This window comes from Pogona vitticeps, chromosome 1 (assembly GCF_051106095.1).
Source record: "Pogona vitticeps strain Pit_001003342236 chromosome 1, PviZW2.1, whole genome shotgun sequence".
NCBI classification, from domain to species: Eukaryota; Metazoa; Chordata; class Lepidosauria; order Squamata; family Agamidae; genus Pogona; species Pogona vitticeps.
The window spans coordinates 304272371-304296663 of NC_135783.1; the positions used below are offsets into that span (position 1 = coordinate 304272371).

Here is a 24293-nt window from a genome sequence, read left to right on the forward strand (position 1 = left end):
GTGTATTCGTATTTGTATACGAATACCCCCCACACAGCTGGACTTAATGAGGGTCCAGCCCCTGGGGCTGGACCGTCCACTCATGTGTCCACTGGCGGTGGCAGCCTTGGTCAGCCTTCCAATCTTTCCTGGAGCGCAGCTCTCTTTCTGCTCATCTATCCACTCGGCAGCCATGCAGAGAGACGCGTCCTCCCTCCCCCTGCCTGGAGCTGGTTAGAAGAGTGGAAAGAGAGCTGTGCTCCAGGAACAATTGGAAGGCTGCCATGGCTGGCGAATGCATGAGTGGACAGTCTGGCCCCAGGGGCTGGACCCTCGTTAAGTCCAGCTGTGTGGGGGGTATTCGTGTATGAATACAAATACCTCCATCTCTAATCAGGAATACAGTATTGGTTAAATTGAAATTTGGCACTACAGTTCTTTTAGTACCCCCCACCCCCAGGTTTTACTCTGTTGGATATTAACAGTTCATGATTAGTAAAACAATCAACTCTTGGTCTTGTTTTGGCTGAGACAATACAACATTGCCATATCCTGCTTCCAATTACATACTGTAGACTATTTGATTTCTATATTGACCATCTGGTGATGTCTATGCATACAGCTATCTGTTCAGTTGTTTGAAGCATGTTTTTGCAATGAATAGATTAATGGCTTTGCAGAACTATGTGAATCATTCTCCTACTTTGTTTCTGTCTCCTGGGCCAAATTTCCCAGGAACATTTGCTTCTGTTTTGTTCTCTATTTTTGCCTTCCAGTCACCTATAATTCTAAGCTTGTACTGATGTGTAATGAATTTCTTATTGGATGCATATCTAAACATTTTTGATTTCATCTTCTTCCAGCAGTGGTAGTTGGAATATAGATTTTAATGATTGTTATGTTGATAGGTTTTTCATCAAATCTGATTTATATCATTCAGTCAGATATTGTAGCTCTAACTGTGCCACATCTTGTTTCTATATTAGAACAACTCTATTTTTTCTTATTTTGTCATTCCCAGAGTAGAACACTTTGTAATTGTATTTCTAGTCCACTTTAGTTCACTGACACTAAGCACTGCAATGTTTATACATTCCATTTTTTGCTTTATGGTTTCCAGTTTATCTTGATTCATACTTATCACATTCCATGTTCCAGTTGTCTTGTTATACAGTTTTGAACTTTCCTTTAACTTCTGTGCACATCCGCCACTGGATGTCCTTTTGGCTTTAATCTACTATCATACCTGAGTGCTATTTGTACTTGTTCTTTGTTCTTCCTCAGTAGCTGATTTATTGATTTCGAGTCGGGGAGTCTCATTTTCCTGCACTATCTCTTGGTTCATTTTGGACTGTCTTATCAGAAGGTCTTCATGATAAGGAAGGTTCAGCAGGAGTTTGCCATTGCAGAAGGTTTAGTGAGATCTCATCCAAGTGATCTGCACGTTTTTCTTTCCTTCAGATCAAACAAATTATCTATTCCTTAGATAATGCAGAGTACTGGGTCCCAAGTGCCCCCCCACTTGTAGAAATTCCAGGTGTGTGTGAGAGAAGATCCATACATGAGGAACAGAAAAAGATGATTGAGATGGTAAAGATGTGGTGAAGAGTAGTGCCAATGAAAGCTACACCGAAGTTGTAAAAGGGGAGTAGCACAAAAGCTGCTCTATTGAGGAAAGCATCAGGAAGGAAAATATCTATAGCACCTGATTGCCTGCCTCTGCCTAAGAATAGACCCTCTCCAAAAAGCTGATGATGGGCTGGTCTCCAGTAGAGGCAAACATTTAAGTGTTATAGATGTTTTCCTTCCTATTACTTTCATCAGTGGAGCTGGAGGAAGGACAAGGCAGCACTGTGGTGCTCCTAATGACCAGAAGATAGACAAAGAGGAAGGTGAAGGCAAGCAGCAGCCATGGCCGCTTACTCTTAAAGCAGACAGGAAGGCTAAATAATTAATTAATTGATCTACCAAATTCAATCACTGAGCAGAAGCACCTCCTGAATCTCAGTCACGTGAGCTGCCTCCTAAGTTATGACTTCAGCGAGCTGTGAACTGAACATTTTACATCTCCGGTATGCAATAGGAGTATTCCTGCAATTACTCCTGTAGACGTGTCTGCCGATCACATTAATACTCATCCTGAAAATCCAACAAAGCTCATCACACCCGAGAAGAGCATAGTTAAGGAGCTGAAGGACCTGAGAATGACCACATCTAACAATGCCCAGTGTAATCAAGTCCCAATTCCACTTGAAGGAGGCACAATTTCACCTCCAAACACCCTACTGGAAATTAGGGACTCACTAAAGGAAATAAAAGACTTGTTAGGGCGGTTGTTTGCTCAAATGGAGGAAAGGGTTATTCCTTCTTTAGCCACTGCCACTGACCATACAGGAACATCTAATCGACCACTGTGGGCAAAAGCAGATGAAAACTTTAATTTATCACCTAATACCATGCAAAAAATCATCAGCCTCACTTATGAAGAGCTCCTTTCCTCTGTCTCCAACAATCCAAGGGCAGGTCTTGCCCATCAGTTAGGACTCAGATAAAATGAATGGGCCCTACCAACTCAAACCCCCACACAATAAATCACCCCAAATACTCTGAAAAGAAACACCAGCGAGGAACTGACGATGCCCCAAACAAAAAAGGACACCAAAGCTCCAAATAAACAAAGGACAACAAACTCTAGAAAATTCACAACACAACCAAGCAGGAAGCTCAACAAGACCAATAAAGGCAAGAATGGTTCCAAACACCTCACCAAAAAAGGGCAGAAAATGCAGTTTAAACCCTTATTTCAAGTGTTAGATGCCTTGCAACATGACCTACAAAACAGAAACAATCAAGTCACTCAGTGGCAAGGAAACGGAAAGACAGATGAAGTGTCTCCAAAAGAAGGAAAACAACCACATACTCTGAAAAAAGGGAAGAAAGACAAAATGCCCATAACAGAGAAGGGGGAAGCTTCTGCCCAAAAAAACAGTCTAGCTATTAAACAGTCCTCAAACACTGCCAAATATATACCCGTCATTTAATAACCATATGGAGTCGTCATCAGGAAAGATGGTCAACAATGTACAAGTAGCTGTTGACGTTGGAAGGCAAATCCCAGTGCTGATACAAAATAGATATACAATTGCCAAAATGGGAAGGAGAACACATAGGAATAATCACACATGTATGCTAATGCGTAGCATTATGCCAATAACCGAGCAAATGCGAAGTCAGACTGGCATCCTGTGGAGTTTAACCAGGCTAAGTACTAAGACCCATATCGATCCTGCTGGAACTATACAAGAACTAAGGAGAGATGTACCTGGAACTTCACCTACTGACCAAATAAGCGCCAGAAAGTAGTTTAAATCCCCACCTTATAAAACCCAGCTGGATGTCACAGCCAACCCACTTATTTGGTTCGGCAGTATTACATCTACAGGCTGCATCAGGGACCCAAAAGATAGCCCCAACCTCAAGGGCTGGTTATCTGAAAATCCTTTCTTGGAACATAGCTGGTTGGGCCTCCAGACTGAATGACCCAGGTATATTTGATTATCTCAGATCTCATGACATAATCGCTGTGCAAGAAACCTGGAGTATAGATGACATCAGCTTGAATGGTTAATTAGTGTTTAACAGTCCTGCAGCTCCTAGTAATGTGAAGGATTGGCCAAAGGCAGGGCTGGCCTTAGTGTTTTCTACAACCCTGAGGGCTCAGGTGAAATGGCTCTCACCTTGTGATAAAGCTGCAGTTGCAGGGCTACTTCTCACCTAGACGAACTCCTATTTGTTTATTAACATTTATATCCCCCTGTCTTCTTCCAAAGGTCAAATAACCCATATATGGAACCAACTGGAGTTCTATATTACTTATCTAGAATCCCTAGCACCTAAGGCACATGTAATACTTATGGGAGATCTGAATGCAATGATAGGACCAAATAATTATATCTTTTACTCCTCCAATCTTCGCGATGTGCTACCAGTAGAGTCTTACACCTTGAGGAATTATAGACTATCAAAAGACTTGACGACCAATTACAGTGGGTTATGTTTGGCTCGAATGGCTGTACGCCTTTCTCTTCATATTATTAATGGCAATGATTTGTTTGATAACTGTGCAGAATTTCATTTCAGGGAGAGGAAGCAGTGTGGTAGATTATGTGTTAATTTCCCCATCTTTAGCCACTTCTGTTAAGGGATTCACAGTTGAACAAAGATTAGAAAGTGATCACCTGCCCTTATTTTTAACTATCACTCTCAAATACATCTTCCACCTGAGCCACACATAGATGACAATGTGCTATCCGTATGTTATAAATGTTTAATCTGGACAGACAAAGTAAATGACAATGTTTCCAATTTCTTAAATTCTTCATATGCTGAGAACTTAAGAAATTTAATAACAACACCCATGGAATCTACTATGGCCTCGGTTGTCTTCAACTATAACTCGCTGGTTCTAAAAACGCACTTTGTTAGAACCCCAAAACAACCTCACTTTCGTAGACAATTGGACAAGCTCACCCCTAAGTTGTTTGACAAGGAATGCTTATTTTTTGGTTTCTGACTTCTCTCCCCCCCCCATAGGAACACATTAATTAAATTGCAATGCATTCCTATGGGAAAACGCGCTTCGTGAGATGAAATTTTTGCTAGACGGCATTAACCATGGAACGGATTAATTTCATCTTGCGAGGAACCACTGTACTGATGTTTCTAGATTGTACTGCCACTGAAATAAGCAAAATAAGCAAACCACTAAAAATATGACATACCTGCATGTTATGTTCACATACTTAGAGACTTACTATTTTCTTTACCAAGTTGGAGACTTACTACTGTATTTTGTTCCATTGATATTTTGACACTTTGTAAAGTTTGTACAGTATAGTACAATATATTCACAAAAGCTTTCACGGCTGGGATCTAATGGTTGTTGTGGGTTTTTCGGGCTCTTTGGCCATGTTCTGAAGGTTGTTCTTCCTAATGTTTTGCCCGTCTCTATGGCCGGCATCTTCAGAGGACAGAGTGCTGTCCTCTGAAGATGCCAGCCAGAGACTGGCGAAACATTAGGAAGAACAACCTTCAGAACATGGCCAAAGAGCCCGAAAAACCCACAACAACTTTGTACAGTACACTTGAATGACAGGTGGTGACTCAGCTTTCAGTCTAATTACAGAGTTCCTAGACTCATTTCAGTGTAGCTTGGTCCAGCTTTGGAGAGAAAGGGCTTATGTCAATAACATTCTTGTTCATTCTTCCAGAGTGGAGACCCTTTGACCCTCCAGATGTTTTGGCCTGTAACTTCCAGCAGGCCTATGCAGCATGGTCAGTGTTAAGGAACTGTTGGAGATGGAGATCAAAGCATGTGGAACAAGGACAAAAGTCCTCACTAATGCCCTCAGCCTCTGAGTTGTGTTTGCTACTGATCAGTCAATCATTATTTTCTTGATTGCCTACCTTCAAGGCTATTTGGGAGCATTTCATTAGAGGTTTGGCTAAACCACTTTCTATATAGCATTCTCAAGTGTGATGGACAACTGAGGAAGAGTGCGAGAGCTCAAGCTCAGAATGTTGCTTTAAAAAAAGAAAATGGTACTTTAAAAGACAAAGAGAAAGTTAAATAATCTGATTATTATATGGGGTTCTTGTGAGGTTTCACAGTAGTTTTAATCAGTAAACACATTATCAGTGTAATGCTAACATTAAAGGGGTGGTATTGAAATCAAATAAATAAATAATAATAGAATACAGTATAGTCATTTGGTAGCTGGAGACATCTGTGACAGAATTTTTGGAATGAGGCACCCGTCATAGCTTGAACTTTGATAAAACAAGGACAAATGGTGATACAAGGTTTTTTTTACTTTGAAGCAGAAGAGAAACAGGTCATTTAAAATATTAAAGATCCAGGCCCTCCTGCTAAGTGAAAACTAGGATGCAGAGGGAGAGCTGTTGTGCAGAGAAATGATGTTGGGAAACTGCTATTTGCTGCATAGTGGGTCTTGCTTGCCTCCACTACAGTCTGCTTCTATATTTGGAAATAAATGTCCCAGGACATTTTAAGGAACCGTTGCTTACACCTAAAGGAAAGCTGAAACTGTCTCTCCAATCTCTTTTCATTAAAAAAAAGGAAACTGAAGTTACAAACAGCCTAAATGCAAACCCTTTTCTATGGGTTTGATCTCAGTGTACATTGGCTATCAGCCGACATTCGGAAAAACAAACCCCCCAAATCTTACTGGACAAAGATTGATGTGGACACCCATTGTGCATACACGGATTTTCAAATGGATTTTCTGTATGTGAGTTTTATGGCGTTGAGTTAGCCCTGAAAGTTGTAAAATATGATATGAGTTTCTTTGAGGGGGACAGAAAGAAATGTCCCCCACAATGTTCCGCGTGCCCTTTCCCTTTAACAAGCCCCGCTCTTTAAATAACTTAACATCAACTTTCTAAATTATGAAATTATCGCGCCCGGTGATTTGACACAAACCTTTGGCCTGCCAGCTGCAAAAGGCAAGATGGCTGCCATCAAAAAGCCCCGAACTCGCCGCTGAGGGCCACGTGATCCGCGCGCTCCCTCTGTCTCCGGGGCTCAGGCGGGAAAGACCGGGAGCAGCCAAGGAGCCCCGGCGAAGGAGGCGTCTTAATCTCGGTGCGGACCAAGGTGTGGGGGAGTTGCCCGTGCAGTTAGCTCTGCAGTTCGGGAAGTAAGGCAAGGCGGGAGCTCTCGAAGCGCCCCCCGGGGGGGGGAGCGCAGGCGGCTCTTCAGGCGCTCCGGGCGGCGCTAGGCGCACGCTTGCGTTGCATCCGAAGCCGCACCGATCGAAAGCCACCTGGGATCTCAGGGTTTGCTGCAGACGGAGACGGCACCTGCTTTAGGATTTCGAATTGGGAGTTGAGAGAGGCGCTGTTTCTCTCCGAAGGATGTGAAAGCTCAGCGCCAGCCCTGAGGCGGGATCCAGCAGTCTCCTCGTTGGATGCAACCAAGATTACGAGGTCTGGAGTGGGAAGGGGATGGTGTGGGCACGACGAGGGGCACGCGCGCCCTGGCACGGGGGAGATGATGCGAGAAAGATGGGCCACCCGCGACAGCAGCCCGATCCGCTCCCTGCCCTGTTCGCCGATTCTGACGTGCACGACGCTCTTTCTGAGACTGATACCTGAATAGCCGGATGTTTCCCAGGATCCAGAAATGATTTTGGTGGAAAAGCAGGCGAGCGGGCTGCGATTGCGGCAGCCGTCATCGACCTGTGCGCTTTGTTTGGCGAAGAAGGTTGGATCCGTGCGCGGAGGCTGCTAGATAAAATAAATAAATAACTAAATAAAGGAAAACAAGACCTCTGGCCATGGGGTACAACGCAAGCTGGGTGACTTCGGTCAATGAAAGTGGCCAGGATCCCATCTATCCGGCTATCGCCACGGCTTGGAACGCATCCGGTGCACAAACTGGAGGGATCAACCGAAGCGCCCCTGCGATCAGGACTCCCGAAGACGAGGAATACGGGGAAGAGCAGACGTACCTGTACTTTACTATCGTCGTTCAAGTTGTCATCTTTATAGGCTCTCTCTTAGGTAAGTCAACCCACTCGCCGTTCCCCCCCCCCTTGCCTGCTTGCTGTGGTCTTGTTTGTTACAGCGCGGCTGGAGTCTGAGGCTGCGGGTACCACCGGGGAAAAGCATCCTGGCTTGTTTTCCTTCAGTAAATCTGGAGACACGTTTAGCTTTGTGATGTCTCTCCAAGGGGGCGGGTGTTAGGCTAACTTTAGGTGTCAGCAAACCTGATATGTAATGAATGCAATGTATTAATTGAGCATTTGTTTTATTGACATTGCCATGTATATGTGTGTGTTATTTGAGAAAAATCACCCTTAAGAATCACACTGGGGGGGACGTTTGCATTTTGTCATTATTCAACAGGGACAATAAAATGCTGTGTGGATATATTGGGTTGAGGAGGCAGGTTGAAAATAAAACAAGAACTGTCCAATTTTTATGCAGTGGAAAGGTGCAGAAGAAGTTTGAGTGTTTTGTTGTTTTTTAACCAGTATCCATTTAATTTTCAATAATGTGGGCAATATAGCATTGTAAAGTTTTTCAGAAGTTCCATATATACTTAAGCTCTATTCTCCAATCTGCCAGATCTCCCTAGACATCATATAAAATGATTTAAATGTTTGTATTAATGTTTCTTTTTCAGTAAGAAACTAGTGCTAAGCGGAAAGGTTGAAATTGTCTGTTCTGTTGAACTTTTTAAAGGCTGTGGGGTTGAACCAGTGTAGGATAATAGTATGTAAGTCTATAGGAGCCAACTAATCAGTGTACTTTTTTGTTTTTGAAATATTTCGGCTGAGAGAGATTGGTTTCCCTGAGGCTGCTCAGTGAACTTCACAGGCGAAATATTTCAGCAGAAAGGTTTCAATTCAGAATCAACAACTTTCTGCATCACACCCACACAACTATAGTTCCACTCTAGATAACTTTATCCACAATAATAAGCCAGCTGCATACATCCTGTTCAACATGTGGGGATCTCCTCACTTGACAGATGCATAGCATGAATCACTTTTTCTGAGGATGGAGGAAATGAGTATCTGTAATCAGACTCTTTCAAATAGATGGTCAAAGTTAATGGTGCTGATCCTGCATACAGCAGCAATTATGCTATGCAAGAACATTCTGCACTTCTAGGTGTTCAGTGCAGTTCCTATCTGTGCACCACCTTCTATGGTTGTAAACTGCATATAGAAGTGCAGGTCTTTTGGGTGTAAATAAATAAAGAATGAGTAGTAGTAGTAGTAGTAGTAGTAGTAATAATAATAATAATAAGAAGAAGAAGAAGAAGAAGAATTGCGCTCTATACCAGAGTAGAGTGCATTCCAATAGTCAAAAACAGTTAAAATACAACCATAACATAATTACAATGTTAAAAACATACAGTAAGCAATTATCATTCAATGAGACAACAATCAAGATAACTATAATAACAATATAATGATTGAAATAAAGTAATTCTATCCCAATAATTGCCTATTTCCATGGTCAACCCCTATGGTTCCAGGTTGAACAAGTAGGTTTTTAGATCTCGTTTGAATTTGTCCAACCCTGGTTCCACATGTAGCTATTGCGCAAGGGAATTCCATAACTTTGGGGCCAGATGAGAAAATGCTCTAAGTCTGGAGATCGCCACCTTAGTCCAAGGGTCTAGTAAGAGCCCAGAATCCGCTGATTGAGTCCTACAAGGAATATGCCACCCCACCAGTTCCGCTAAATAGCTAGGGCAAGAAAGATGTAATGCTTTAAATGTCAGAACAAGAACCTTATAATATTTTCTTGATCTGATGGGTAACCAGTGCAATGCCCTGTGGTGCCAGGAAATGTGAGAGTAGCACGGCAGTTTAAAACTACTTGTACTGCACTATTCTTCACCAAGGTAAGAGGACGAAGTGGAGAAGAAAAGAGACCAGCTAACAAGCTATTACAATAATCCAAACTTGAAACCACCATGGCATGAACAAGAAGTTTTGTAGTCTCAAGAGTCAGGAAGTGACAAATTTGGCGAATATTAGTCTAATGGAGATTATATGTCTTGGCTGTCTCATTCGCAAATGAACGAAGCGACAGCCAATCATCTTGCACACACACAGGTCTCTTCTGGAGCAGACGTTGTCTCTCCTAAAAGGAAATGGAACATTTTTGTATGGATATGTTGCATGCGGATATGATTTTGAGTGTGATGTAGTGGACTGAGTGACAGACTAGGACTCTGGACAACAGGATTAAATCCCTGCTCAGCTATGGAAACTCACTGGGAGAGTAGAACTGGTAAAAAATCTCACTTGAAAGCCCTGATAGGGTCGCTAAAAATTGGTTCTGACTTGATGGCACAAAACAACAGCAATAGGGTATGTAGATGCATGGAACGATCTGCTGAAAAATCCCGTTGTTAATTTTTAAGTACAGTAATACGTATTCTTTTTCTATTACAAGGGAAGAGTCAGTGTAAACATGTCAATCAGTTCCTCCTGTCATACTTATCAAATATCGATTAAAAGACTATTACTTGGAGTTGATTAAAATAAGTGCAATGATTATAGTGATATTATTCAAGGTGTATTCACTGGGAATGAATAGGTTGAATGTCTAATACCTATTGAACACATCACTATAATCTAAAACTTTATTATCTAAGTACATGAAAACTTTGAGTTAAGCTTAGCAGAAGCTGCTGTTCATTGAAGCCAGTTGTTGGCTTCTTCTGCTGTCTATAACTTAATGAAGCAATGAAGAGATTTGTCATATAATTTGGCACTGTCAATACAGAAATGACTTTATCTTAAGCATAAATGTTAAAATTATTATATTGTTTAATAAGACAACATTTGCAACTATTGAAGCAAGGAGAGAGAGACAATATTGTGCTACTCTCCTATATTCTGTCTGTCTGGTTACCTCAGAAAGGTCAGAAACAGGTGGCCTATAATTAAAGCTGGAAACAAATTAACTGTTGCAGGGAGGCAACTGAGGCAGTCTTCCTATGTATGTCAAATGTATATCACTGAAGTCAAACTTCAGTGATAACCAATATCCTGAAGACCAAGCCCCAAACAAGCAATCTGGTCCCCATAATCCCAGAGGTGGCAGAATCTTGTGACAGGGCACTTAGGCACTTAAGTTAGGGAACAATTTCCCTCTTCCTGTACCAGACTATCTCTAAAATATGTTTCTGGCCTAAGTTTCCAAAGCAGTTGAAAGCAACAAGAAGTGAAATTCAGAGAAAAGAGAAAAAGCTTCTGCCCTTCATTCTCCTGTGCTTTGCTGACTGGATCAAATGATGCATCTGTGAACCCCAGAGTGCATATCCATATTAGTGTATAAATGTTTGCTACCCACTTCTGTTCTCATTATCTGCTATGTCCGCTAGGTAAAGGTAAAGGTTCCCCTTGACATTTTAGTCCAGTCGTGTCCGACTCTAGAGGGTGATACTGATCCCTGTTTCCAAGCACAGAGCCAGCGTTTGTCCGAAGACAGTTTCCATGGTCTTGTGGCTAGCGCGACTAGACACGGAACGCCGTTACCTTCCCACCGTGGTGGTACCTATTTATCAAATCACATTTTTTACATGCTTTCGAACTAACATAGTTCAAAATAGCTTTTTGGTGTAGTTGTGTTGCTATGTGTTCCAAATAGGTAGACACTTATCTGTCATTTGCTTGGCCCAGTGCAGATATAACAGGGAAGATGACCTCGTATTTGCCCCTCTTTTTCAGAGCCTGACACAGAGTCTTGTGGTGGTCACTGGTGTTTTCACTGGTTTTGTTTAACATCAGCATATGGATCCCTTCTAAGGAGAAAGGATAGAAATATTTTAAATATAAATAATTTTAAGTTTGTGTTATGAAATTCTCAAAAAGAGGGTTAATTATCTGTGGGACTGGTGTCTGGTAACTGAGTTGCCTCAGATGGGGGTGTACGTTACCTTAAGAGCATTGGCTATGGCTGTGAGAAATCTTATCTCAAAACTTCAAGGACAAGATACTGCTGTGAGAAACATGTGAATTGCACCTGTCTTGTCTAATCAGTTGTGGTGATTATTATTATTAGTTTTATTTATATGCTCTCTGTCTCCCGAAAAAGGGACCCAAGGCGGCTGACAATATTACCTTTGCAGAAGTTGCCTACTAGAAAGTTTGTGGAGAAATGCAACCTGATTCGTGAAAGGGGTCAAAAGTTCTAGAGAGAGGATGATGAGATATAAGTAGGACCAGAAGAATGGAGCATTCAGGTTTATGCCCATCTACCTTTTGCAAAGAGCCCTTGCTTGCTGAACTTCATCTCTCAGGAGAAGGTAATCTATGCCTGCCACTATGCTGAACTCTTCATCGGCGCTGGGACCCTGCTACAGCTTTACTAATTTGCAAGTATCGATGCAGGTTGCTAGCTTTATTATTTTCTGTGACTCTTATTCCTAATGCTGCCTAGTCTCTGAATATGTTTTATTTTTGCTTTTTATTATGGAGCTGGTTTACATCATTTTGATACTTTTAATCTACTTTTGAATATGTAAAGTCATGTGAAAAAGAAAGTACATCCTCTTTGAATTCAATGGTTTATGTATCAGGACATAATAAAAATCATCTGGTCCTTAGCAGGTCAGAAAGCTGGGTAAATACAACTGCAGATGAACAACAGCACATGCCATTTTACACTGTGTCATTATTTATTTAACAAAAATAAAGCCAAAATTGAGAAGACGTGTGTGAAAAAGTAAGTACACTTTACAATTTAATAGCTTGTAGAACCACCCTGAGCAGCAATGACTTGTAATCATTTTCAGTCTCTCACATTGTTTTGGAGGAATTTGGCCCACTATTCTTTACAACTTGCTAGTTCATTGAGGTTTGTGAGCATTTGTTTATGCACAGCTCTTGTAAGGTCCCACCACAATATTTAAATCAGGTTGAAGTCTGGAATTTGACTGGGCCATCACAACACCTTGATTCTTTTCTTTTTCAGCCATTCTGTTGTAGATTTGCTGGTGTGCTTGGAATCAGGTCCTGTTGCATGACCCCATTTTGGCCAAGCTTTAGCTGTTGGACAGATGGCCTCACATTTGACTCTAGAATATTTTGGTATATAGAGGAGCAATGGTCAATTCAATGACTACCAGATGCCCAGTCCTGTAGCTGCAAAACAAGCACAAATAATCATCCCTCCATCACTGTGCTTGACAGTTGGTATGAGGTATTTTTGCTGATATGCTGTGTTTGGTGTTCACCAAATGTGACACTGAGTATTATGGCCAAATACCTCCACTTTGGAGCTGTGTTGCCATGTTCTTTTTAAAGAAAGGAAGCTTTCTCCTGGAACTCCTTCCAAACAATCCATACTCATTCAATCTTTTTGTAATTGTACTTTCATTAACTATAACATTTAACTGAGGATTATAGAGTCTGAGATGTAACTCTCGGCTTTTTTGCAATTTTTCTGAGCATTGTACGATCTGAACTTGGGGTCAGTTTGCTTGGATGTCCACTCCTGGGAAGATTGGTAACTGTCTTGAATGTTTTCCACTTGTGAATAATCTTCATTATAGAATGATGGACTTTAATTTTTTTGGGAAATGGCCTTATAACCTTTCACAGATTGATGAGCAGCAACAATTGCTTCTCTATGAGATGTGTTTCTGTGTTAACACACACTTGAATGCTTCAGACCAGCAATCTGTTAAATCCTCGGCTTTTGTAGAGATGATCACACTTACTGATGATCAATTAGGTAAAGGTAAACTTGACAAATGTCCCGTTGTGTCCATCTCTAGGGGACAGTGCTCATCCCTGTTTCCAAGCCATAGAGCCAGTGTTTGTCCGTAGACAGTTTCCGTGGTCACGTGACACAGAACGCCATTACCTTCCCACTATGGTGGTACCTATTTATCTACTCACATTTTTACATGCTTTTGAACTGGTAGGTTGGCAGGAGCTAGAACAAGCGACGGGAGCTCACTTCGTTGCATGGATTCGATCTTGCAGCGCAGAGTCTTCTGCAGTTTAACCTACATCGCCACCATATCCCTCGATGGTCACCACGATTATCAATTACTCAACAGCATTTGGTTAGCAGCATCTAGCTGCTACTTAACCTCTTAATTCCTATCGAAGTAGTAAGGGTGTACTTAGTTTTTCATACATGGCTTCTCCATTTTGGCTCCATTTTTGTTAAGTAAATCATGAAAGAGTGTAATATGTCATGAAATATGTAATATGTTGAAATACTTTCGATAAAAATAATAACATTTTATATCTGGGTTGTCACTCTGGCAGACTAAGGGGTTAGTCGTGTACTCAGAAGTTTTTTGGGGGGTACAGTGGACCCTCGACTTACAGACGGCTCAACTTACAGACTTTTCGAGTTACAGACTTCTCTGGCTGCAAAATTTAGATTCGACTTGCAGCCAGAGAATCGACTTACAGACCAGAAAAAAACCAAAATGGAATAAAAATAGAATAAAAACCACTGTTTATGGGATTAATCGGTTTTCAGTGCATTGTAAGTCAATGGAGATTCGACTTACAGACTTTTCGACTTGCAGCCACCATTCCAATACGGATTAATTCCTTAAGTAGAGGGTCCACTGAACTTTGCTGTTGTTTTTTGGCATTCCTAGTTTGCAGGGTTGATTGAGTTATAAGCAACAACCTGGAAGCTTTTGTCTCGCCTTGTACCACTAAAGCATCAAATAGCTTCAGTAGTGTTGGGAGAGGAGTCACAGGGGAAGCCTTTCCCAATCACTACTACAGTAGCCCCTTCTGGGAAATACCCACACCAGAACACACAAGGATAGTGTGGTTTAGTGGTCGGTGGATCCTCTCTGTGTTGGCCAGTGCCATGATAGTTTGCATTTTCGGTTAGAAATGGCTCTGAAAATGGTGTTTGGGGTTAACTGCAGTTTGCTATGGCCAAGTATTTGGGCTTCCATGTCTTATTTATTTATTTATTTTATTTATTTATTTTATTTCTATCCCGCCTATCTGGTCATACTAGACCACTCTAGGCGGCTTACAATTAGAGCAACAATAAAATTATTAAAAACATTACAAATAGACAAAAATGGAAATCAAAGAATATAAAAGAAAAATCGTCAGGGATTATCTGTTGGGAAAGCTTGCCTATACATCAGTGTTTTCAATTGTTTCTTAAAAATGCCCAGCGAGGGAGCCGCGCGAATCTCAGGAGGTAAGTTGTTCCAGAGGCGAGGAGCCACCACCGAGAAGGCCCGATTTCTGGTCTTTTCCTTCCGGGCCTCTCTCGGCGTCAGGCTCCTCAGCCTCACCTCCTGGCTCGCACGGGTGACACGGGTAGATCTAGGTGGGAGAAGGCGTTCCACCAAATATTGAGGTCCTAAACCGTTTAGGGCTTTGTAAGTAAGCATCAACACTTTGAAGTCGATGCGGAATCGAATGGGCAGCCAATGCAATGCGGCCAGAGTGGGCGAGATATGTTGGTATCTTCTCACTCCACTGAGTAATCTGGCCGCAGCATTCTGCACCACCTGTAGTTTCCGCAGCAGCCTCAAAGGTAGCCCCACGTAGAGCGCATTGCAGTGGTCTAATCTTGAGATTACAAGCGCATGTACCAAAGTGTTGAGAGCCCCCACATCAAGGTAGGGTCGCAGCTGGGCTATCCGCCGAAGATGGAAAAATGCGGTGCGGACCACGGACGCCACCTGGGTTTCCATAGTAAGCGCTGGGTCCAGATGAATCCCCAAGCTGCGAACTCCATCCCTGGCAGGCAGGGTCACTCCCCCAAAAATGAGGGAGTTTCCCAAATCCCCAACTGTGGGAGCGCCCACCCTCAGTACCTCCGTCTTGTCCGGGTTCAGCCTCAGCCCATTCTCCTGCATCCATTCCCGAACGGTCTCCAGGCAGCGCTGAAGGGACAGAACGGCATCTCCTGTAGTTGGAGAAAAGGAGATGTAGAGCTGCGTGTCATCCGCATATTGATGGCACAGGGCTCCACACCCCCTGATGACCCTCCCCAGCGGCCTCATATAGATGTTAAACAGCATTGGGGAGATGATCGACCCCTGTGGAACCCCACAATTGAGGCTCCACGGGGCCGAGACATTCTCCCCAAGCTGTACTCTCTGGGGACGGTCCTCCAAGAAGGAACGGAGCCAGGCAAATGCCCGGCCACCTATTCCCAACTCGGTGAGCCTCCCCAGGAGGATACCGTGGTCGATGGTATCGAAGGCCGCTGAGATATCGAGGAGGACCAGCAGAGACATTTTGCCTCTGTCGGCCTCCCTCAACAGGTCATCACACAGGGCGACCAATGCCGTCTCTGTTCCATGGCGCGGCCTGAAGCCCGATTGGAATGGATCCAGGGCATCTGTGTCATCCAGGAACGCCTGAAGCTGATCGGCCACCACCCTCTCGACTACCTTGCTTAAGAAAGAAACATTGGCGACGGGCCTATAATTGCCAATTTCGTCCGCCGCCAAACTAGGTTTCTTTCTTATGGGCCTAATGAGTGTATCCTTGAGGGCAGAGGGAAATCTGCCCTCAAGGAAAGACCCATTAATTATTACAGTAGCCCATTCCGTTGTTGAAGGCCTGGCTGCCTTGATTAGCCAGGCCGGGCAAGGGTCCAAAGAGGAGGTGGAAGCACGGCAGCGATCAAGCGTCCTGGCCACAGTGTCGGGCGAAACAGGCTGAAAGGAGTCAAAAATCACCGGACAAGACGGAGCGCTGGACATCTCAGCTCGACTCACTGTATTCAAAAAAGGGGAGAGGTCCCGGCGGATGGCCTCCACTTTAGATTTAAAAAATGCTGCAAATTGGTCCGGTGTAAAACTAGGGGGAGGCCCATCACCCGGGCCAATTCCGGATAGGTCACGTACTATACGGAATAATTCCGCCTGCTGATTAGACGCCTCGCTTATCCGGTTAGCGAGGTATGTTCGACTGGCAGCCTTTACCTTGGCCTGGTAAAGGTTAGTAGCGACCTTAACAGCTATGCGATTAAAAACCATCGGGTCCTTTCTCCATTTGCGCTCTAGCCGTCTCCTGACCCGCTTCGACATCCGGAGATCCTGGTTAAACCAGGGCGCCGGGCGATCTCTGCGGCTGAGAGGGCGTTTAGGCGCGATCGTGTCTACGGCACTAGCCGCGGCTGTGAACCAGGCGTCAACCAGAGCCTCGACAGGAGCGCCAGCCAGGTCAGCCGTAACCCCTCTCATGGCATCCTGGAATCCAATCGGATCCAGTAGCCTTCGAGGGCGGACCATAACAATAGGTCCCTGCTCCCTGCGAGGGGGGAGAGCCATCTTGATGGTACACTTTATTAGGTGGTGATCCGACCATGACAAGGGGACCAACTCGAGGTCAGTCACCATCGGACCACTCTCGCTCCCATTGGTGGAAAAGACCAGGTCTAATGTGTGGCCGCCCACATGTGTAGGGCCGTTGACATGCTGGGACATGTTCAAGAAGGCCATGGTCTCCAAGAACTCAAGAGCTGGTCCGGACGTTTCTGCCCCCGCATGCACGTTGAAGTCCCCCAGGATTAGTAGCCTCGGGGAACCCAGCAGTGCCGCGGAGACAAAGTCCACCAGCTCCGGTAGGGAAATGGCTGGGTCGCGGGGAGCACGGTAACCCAGCAAGATCCCAATACCGTCCCTGGCCCCAATCCACACGTGGAGAGCCTCAAGACCCGGTTTTACCACCGAGGAGCGCCTAACCACCTCCAAGGTGGACTTATAGAGGATGGCTACTCCCCCTCCCCGTCCCTCCAGTCTACCCTGGTGTTGGACAGCATAACCAGGCGGACAAATAAGAGCTAGGGGGGGACCCCCCTCTCCGCCAATCCATGTTTCCGTTATGCAGGCCAGGTCTGCATCTTCCTCCAAGATAAGATCATAAATCAGTTGGGTTTTATTAGATACAGACCTGGCGTTCAACAACACCAGGCGTAGAGTAGAGGGCCGGCTGGTCTGGCTACCTCGATATTGGGGGTTGGTTTCCGTCTCAGAACAAGGAACAGCCTGTAAACATCTGTTCATAGTTCTTCTGACACGAGTAGAGATAAAATAAATAAATAATTTTCCTTAACCTGATTGTTCCCTTTGAAATGGAGATTGCTTAGCACTTATGTGTTATGAGTGTAATTGAGTTTTAGTATCAGGTCACACAAAAAAGGGGGGGACGTGGTGGCGCTGCGGGCTAAACCACAGAAGCCTGTGCTGCAGGGTCAGAAGACCAGCAGTCGTAAGATCGAATCCACGCGATGGAGTGAGCGCCCGTCGCTTGCCCCAGCTCCCGCCAACCTAGCGGTTCGAAAGCATGCAAATGCAAGTAGATAAATAGGGACCACCGCGGTGGGAAGGTAACAGCGTTCTGTGTCTAAGTCGCACTGGCCATGTGACCACGGAAGGTTGTCTTCGAACAAACGCTGGCTCTATGGCTTAGAAATGGGGATGAGCACCACCCCCTAGAGTCGAACACGACTGGACAAAAATTGTCAAGGGGAACCTTTACCTTCACCTATCAGGTCAAATTAACTTTCTAGTTAATGTGAAGGGCAGAAAAGAGAAAATGTTTTTGTGACTTCAAACTATTGAAAGATTTGCTGTCATGCTGGCCATGGAAACCTCTCCACTTCTAGCAGCTGATTGGGTGGAAAAAGTTCAAGATGATTTTCCCTCTAGTTTGCGAACTAGAATGATGTAGTAATTAGATGTTAATACAAATGAATGAATAAATAGTATATGAAGCCTGCATAGTTTGTCCTTCTGTATTAAACTGGCTGCGGGAAACATATTTTGATAAACCTGATGCACAGGCTACCAAATCCACCAAAATTGATAGATTTGTTGTCTGATGCCGCTGTCAGGGCTTTTGGCAGCGTTCACAAAGAGCACATACCATTCAGAATTCAAGTAATGTGAAAGTTTCCAAGAGGGAAGCCCAGTCTGCTTTCTTCCCCAGGAGTTATGCAAATGAAGGGGAAGCAGATGCTTCTGTTTGGGAGGAAACATATTAAGGGGATTAAAATGTTGATTGCAACTGGTGTGGAATAGCTTGTTTATTGTGTAAAAGGGATTAGGGAAATTAGTTACTTACCACAGCTTGCCTCTAAATAAGGGGTTTTTGCTCACCTGCTGTCTACTCACTGTTCTACAAAGCGGTACCAGGAAAATATGCACTTCAGACACGTTCCAGATCTAAGCTACTACAGTATTCTGCTAAGGTATGAGTATGTTGTTTTCAATGTGTTTCACTTGAATTGACTGAGGCTGTCTCTGTATTTTGCTATAATATCTTTTACAAACTTCTTGTAACATTTTGGATCTTTTGTCCATTTACCCCACCTCCCTTTTAATAAAGTACAAAAATCCTTTCAAGCAACTGCCTGGATTTTTGGTTGAGAGGGTTTGTGGTACTAAAACTAGATCTTGCCTTGACTGAGCTACTACGATTTTGGTGTTTGGACGTGGTGGTAGCTCTACCCCTGGCAAGGAAGGCATCTTGCTTCTAAGTATCTACATTGTGGATTTTTGGTTTGAACTCACTCAAAAAAACAAAACAAAAACATGGTTTGGGAGAGATATTGGAGAGAAATTCTGAATCTTGTCCATAGTGAGTCATGTGGGTCCCACCTTCAGGTGCTACATTAGGGCCAAGGGCAATGTGATGGCAGCATAGCTTGATTTAGTTTAGGTGTTGTAAAATGGATTTGAATACGAGGAGGTTGCTGAGCCGTTTTACATAAGTATCTTCCTCTGAAATTTCTTTTCAACAGCTTTTGTTTTATTTTCTGGTTATAGGACGTGGATATCTGGGGGAATATACATATGTTCAGAAATAAAGGCTTGATTCAGAAATAAAGGCTTGAGTGCTTATGTTTAGAAAGAAAGCCTTGAACACTTCAATCAATATTGAATCCATTTTCCCAAGGAGAAGAAAAATCTGGTGCCCTACATCCTGTTCCAGATGTTTGAATTTTTGGCTAAATTCTTCTAGCTGTGCAGGAGAAGTGCAAGCATTCACAAAACAGTTCCCTGGAGTAGTCCACCCCTTTGCTCATTAACTGGCACTTACTGTCTCAACTCAGAGACATTTGCAAGAGAAAAAATGAAATGGTTTAATTTACTTACAGTTGAACAGATCAAGCAACAAACTGATAAACATGACTGCTTTCAGCAACAAATCTCAACAGACTAAGTGCTATGTTGAATTGTTTCTAAAGTTTTCCTGTTCAAATATTTTTAAACACTGAGAAGGCTTTTGTAATTCTATATAGCATGCAACATTAAACATGGTTTATTCATTTTTTTCAACATTAGAAAAGCACACTAAATATCATACTCTAATACTGGAGTAAAATATTTAGGCCACAAGTTTAAATGCACAACATACACAGTTGTGGAGGCAAGGACATCTCTGATGTCAGATTTGTGTCCATGTGTTTTGTGTACCCTATGTAGAATGCAGATGGACACTGTTGGTAGAGATAGCATATGTCACACTAAGATAAGCAAGTGAATTAGTCTCTTTTGCTGTTGCTGAGACCTGTAATCATGCTGCCAGAGTAGATTTGGGCACGGAGGTGGCATTTAGTTTTATAGCACAGCCTAATCCCTGTGTATCTCTATCCATGCTGTGCGACCTTTTATGAGTCAATAGTTGTTTAAGATGGAGGGGAGGGGGTTGTCTGTCAAAAACCACATAGGAAATGGCATCATACAAAAGTCAGCATATGTCAGTCTCCAAGGGCACTTTGTAACTGTTATCAGAGCGGCTACTCGCTATTGCTAAGGAGGGATTTCAAAGGAAGATCTACAAGAGAAACAACTGAATTGTAACACATTCATAAATTCCAGTATGTAACCAGTGGCCTGAACAGAAAACTGGTTTCTTCCACTCTCTCTCTATATATATACTGTACATTAAGTTCATTTCCACAATACTCATCTGTACAGCTAAAATATTGTTTTTTTCTTTTTCACAGAACATCTGGTTTCAGCAAAGCAATTCTTTCTTGAGGACAGAATTCACTGCTCCAGTAGTTCAATGACAAAAATCTAGAAGTCCTGTAGTGCATTAGGCTGGTCTCCACCCTGACAACCTTGTCAGATGTGTGTTTAACCCTGCGGCCTAAGCATTATATTCCATGTGCCACAAATATCTCTTTGAAAGAGAAAAAGCATGCTAAATGAGATCCCTACAGATTTGTTTAATTGTTTGCAACCTGACATGCAGCCTTTAGCAGGTTTGGCTTGGAAGGACCTTTTTGAGATGGCGTGACTATCTGTTTATTTAGCAGTAACCAATCGTTACTTCCAGCTTTTGATGTTAAAAAGAACTCTGCCTCTCTGTTGAGTGTTCTGTCCCTCTCTTTCATTAGTTGGTGGCAGTTATTTGTTGCTGTTGATATGTTTGATTGGTTGCTAGTATGTGTGCAGTGAAGAAAGCAACACACTGTACTGAAGTTTGTAGTTTCAAGCAGCTGAAAGTAAAGGAACATTTTTATTCATTCTACTACTAATGCTCAGAGTGAGTTAATAAGACTGTAAGTGTCACTTAATTAGAAAGAAGTGGACTCTGGGGAACTTCAAAGCTGTTCTCCTCTGTGGATCTGTGTACTTCGACTGTCTAGCAAAAAAACAAAACAAAACAAAAAACAATTTTACCAGAAATTCAGTACTCTGTAACATTTTCCCCATTTCACTACCTGCCCCTTGTAAGCTTTAAATTGCTCCATCTCAGACTGGGAGGTGGTAACAAGTGGGGTACCACAAAGGTCAGTCCTGGGCCTGGTGCTCTTCAACATTTTTATTAAAGACTTGGATGAGGGTTTCCTAGAAATCCTTATCAAGTTTGCAGATGACATAAAACTGGGTAGAATAGCTAATATCCTGGAAGGCACAAACAACATTTTAAAAGTTCTTGATAGTCTTGAACACTGGGCTGAAAACAACAGCATGAAATTTACACCTAGGGGAAAAAAATCAAACATTTATGAGATGGAGGATCCTTGGCTCAGTAATACTACGAGCAAGTGTTGTCAGTCACAAGCTAAATATGAGCCAACAATGTGATGTAGCTGCTGAAAAGGCCAATGATACTTTAGGTTCAATTAACAGAAGTACAGGGCTTGTTCAGCCTGACTGTTTTGCGTGTGGGGTGGATTGGGCTCCAAAGACTCTGTTGAGGTCAGGTGGGGGAGGAATAATATGCCACTTGGCATGCTCCTCTCGTCTGAATAGCAGTTGACTTCCTGTAGCTTATCAGTTGTCAATTAAATGTTTAATCATCTGCAGAAGATCAGGGAAAGTGAAATTATTATTGTTTACACTGCTTTTCTCTCCCTCTGTCAGTTGCATTCCATTTCCCCACTCCACCTGCTTCCCTTCCCTTGTTCTCCCCTACTTTCTCTCTTAGTCTCATATCTATATGTCAGTGTGAATGAACACCCTCATAATAGTCTCCACAGTCTGTGCACTAGTTCCTCTCTATTAGGCATTGGGTAGGTCTTATCTTGAGTACTATATCTAGTTGTAGACACCACACTTTAAGAAGGATGGATGTTCAGAGGAGGACAACAAGGATTGGAAACCAAGTCTTATGAGGAAAGACTGAAAGAACTGGGCTTGTATAGCTTTGAGAAAAAAAACTGAGGGGAGATATGATAGCACTTTTCAAATACTTGAAAGGTTGTTATTCAGAGGAGGGGCAGGATCTGTTCTTGATCATCCAAGAGTGCAAGACATTGTAATAAGGGGATCAAGTTACAAGAAGCCTGATTTTGGCTGAATACCAGGAAAAACATCCTAACTATTAGAGCAGTATGACAATGCAAACAATTACCTTGGAAGGTGGTGAGCGCTCCAATGCTGGAAGCATTTAGGAGAAAATTGGACAACCATTTGTCGGATCTATTTTGATTTGGATTCCTGCACTGAGCAGAGGATTGGACTCTATAGGTTTCTTTGAACTAGATTATTCTATGATTCCATTAGATTTGGGCAGATGGGTTTTTGCTCTTCTTCCTGATGTATTTATTAAACATATACAGTTGTGGCTGAGGAAAAGATGTTTACCTGTAGATAAAAGATGCATATTGTGCAGTTTGAGAAGAACTAAATCATGATTTCATTCTGTAATTGCAGTGGGTGTCTGCTGGAAGAGGTGGGGTGCTAAACTGTGAATCAGCTGATTGGCTGAGAAACGAACCCTGCCCAACCACCATTTTGTTCCAATCTCTATTAAAATATAATCAGCAGTTAAGAAAACAGCAGCTGAAATTCTATTGATTAATGTATTAAGTCACAAATCGACTAGGCCCATTTGAATACAGAGAAGTTGGTTCTCCATATCCCCAGTGAGTCAGTAGACTTAATCTAGTGTGATTTACTATGCTAAACCACAAGATTTCCTTCAAGGGTTTCTGCACTAGATTATATGAAGGGCTATCTAATGATCAGTGGTCATTTTATATTAATGGTTAGTGTCTAGTGACATTAATTTTAGATAATAGAATTGTTTAAAATTCACTAGATAAACAGCATTTCATAGTGGGTTTCATCTAAAGTCTGTATTGTAGGGGGCAGGGATAAAAGAAAGTAGCAGGGAGGAATGAAAGAAATAAATTTGGTGAACTTCCCTGGATTTTTGTTGCCATGGAAACTCTTTCCTCTTGTGCTTCACAAGAGATGTCTTTGCCAGAGTTTTACTGAAAGGCACACTTGAATTGCATTTGCCCATTAATAAAAAGGGATAACCAAGACAGAATATTCTTTTGACAATCCAAAATGTGTAGAATATAATGACCTGTATATAAGAACTATATGTCACTGCCTAACACTCCAATAACTATTGGCTTCTGGATTATACTTGGTAATAGTGAACACCACTGTGGGGCAGTCATGGAATAGTCAGACTCAGAATCTGAAAATGTGCTGCGTTTCACATACTCTTCTTCAGGAAATGAGAGGGAAGCAAGAAGTCTTAAGTGTGCTGCTTCATGACAATATATGCATTTCTGGAAGTACTTGAATGCAGAAGACAGAAGTACCTCATTACCAATGCAAGCAATAGGAAGGAGACAAAATAGTCAAGAATTATGTTAATTTTGGCTGGTATTGGAAGTAACCACCACATGATTTGTGAATGCTGGTAGTGTCCTCCTTAAAAGCCTGAGCTATGAGCTGATAGGTCCCTTTAAACAATACCAAGTTGAAAGAATGAAAGTAGGAAAACAAGCTAGACTCCTTCAACACTAGTGTTTCCCCCTTCAATTAATATCAGTTGCTCACTCAGTTATTACAGAGAATCCAGAGATAAGTGTGGCATTCTGGTGTTTTCTGTGTTATTGTTCTGTTTTAAAAGATTTGGGATAGGGGCTATTTGCAGCCAGCTCACTCCAGTCTGCCTCCTAATTAAGGTCCCTGCCTCTATTTTGGGTGTGGGTGAGTCTCTGCTTGCTTGCCTGTTTGCATGTATGGCTTGTGTGTAAGAGAAAGAGAGAATATTCCATTTTCTCCTTAAATGTGCTAGAACACCAGATGTGTGCCTGAACACCAATAGGTCAGTTGGTTGGTTTATTGGCTGGTTTTTCCTCTTTAAAGGTACTTATTATTGGGATAAAGTATTTTATAAAGATGGGCAAAATTCTGTTGAAACACCTGGTAGGAGGAGGCAATACCTTTTTCCATTGCTAGCCTCACACATTGCTAGTTTCCACTCCTGTTGGCTACTTTAATTAGTCTTTTCTTGCTTCCAATTTCATTAAGAAATGGTTCC

General features: G+C 42.6%; 2 protein-coding genes and 1 long non-coding RNA gene across 3 annotated transcripts in view; 2 read left to right on the forward strand and 1 right to left on the reverse strand.

The window, feature by feature from the left end:
* The window catches only part of EIF2AK4 (eukaryotic translation initiation factor 2 alpha kinase 4), a 70238-nt gene extending 63703 nt beyond the window's left edge, over positions 1–6535 (reverse strand). The window contains exon 1 of the mRNA XM_020795736.3: positions 6482–6535. Coding sequence (XP_020651395.3) covers positions 6482–6520 — 39 coding nt within the window. The 5' untranslated portion in view covers positions 6521–6535. The remainder of the gene's footprint in view (positions 1–6481) is intronic.
* LOC140703194 (uncharacterized) lies at positions 3089–6216 on the forward strand. Its single transcript, XR_012082567.2, has 2 exons — positions 3089–3524; positions 5250–6216. It is a non-coding gene; the product is annotated as an uncharacterized LOC140703194 (long non-coding RNA).
* Positions 6536–7194: 659 nt separating the features above from the next.
* GPR176 (G protein-coupled receptor 176) overlaps positions 7195–24293 on the forward strand; it is a 56652-nt gene continuing 39553 nt past the window's right edge. The window contains exon 1 of the mRNA XM_020795724.3: positions 7195–7563. Within this exon, the coding sequence (XP_020651383.3) occupies positions 7338–7563 (226 nt within the window). The 5' untranslated portion in view covers positions 7195–7337. The remainder of the gene's footprint in view (positions 7564–24293) is intronic.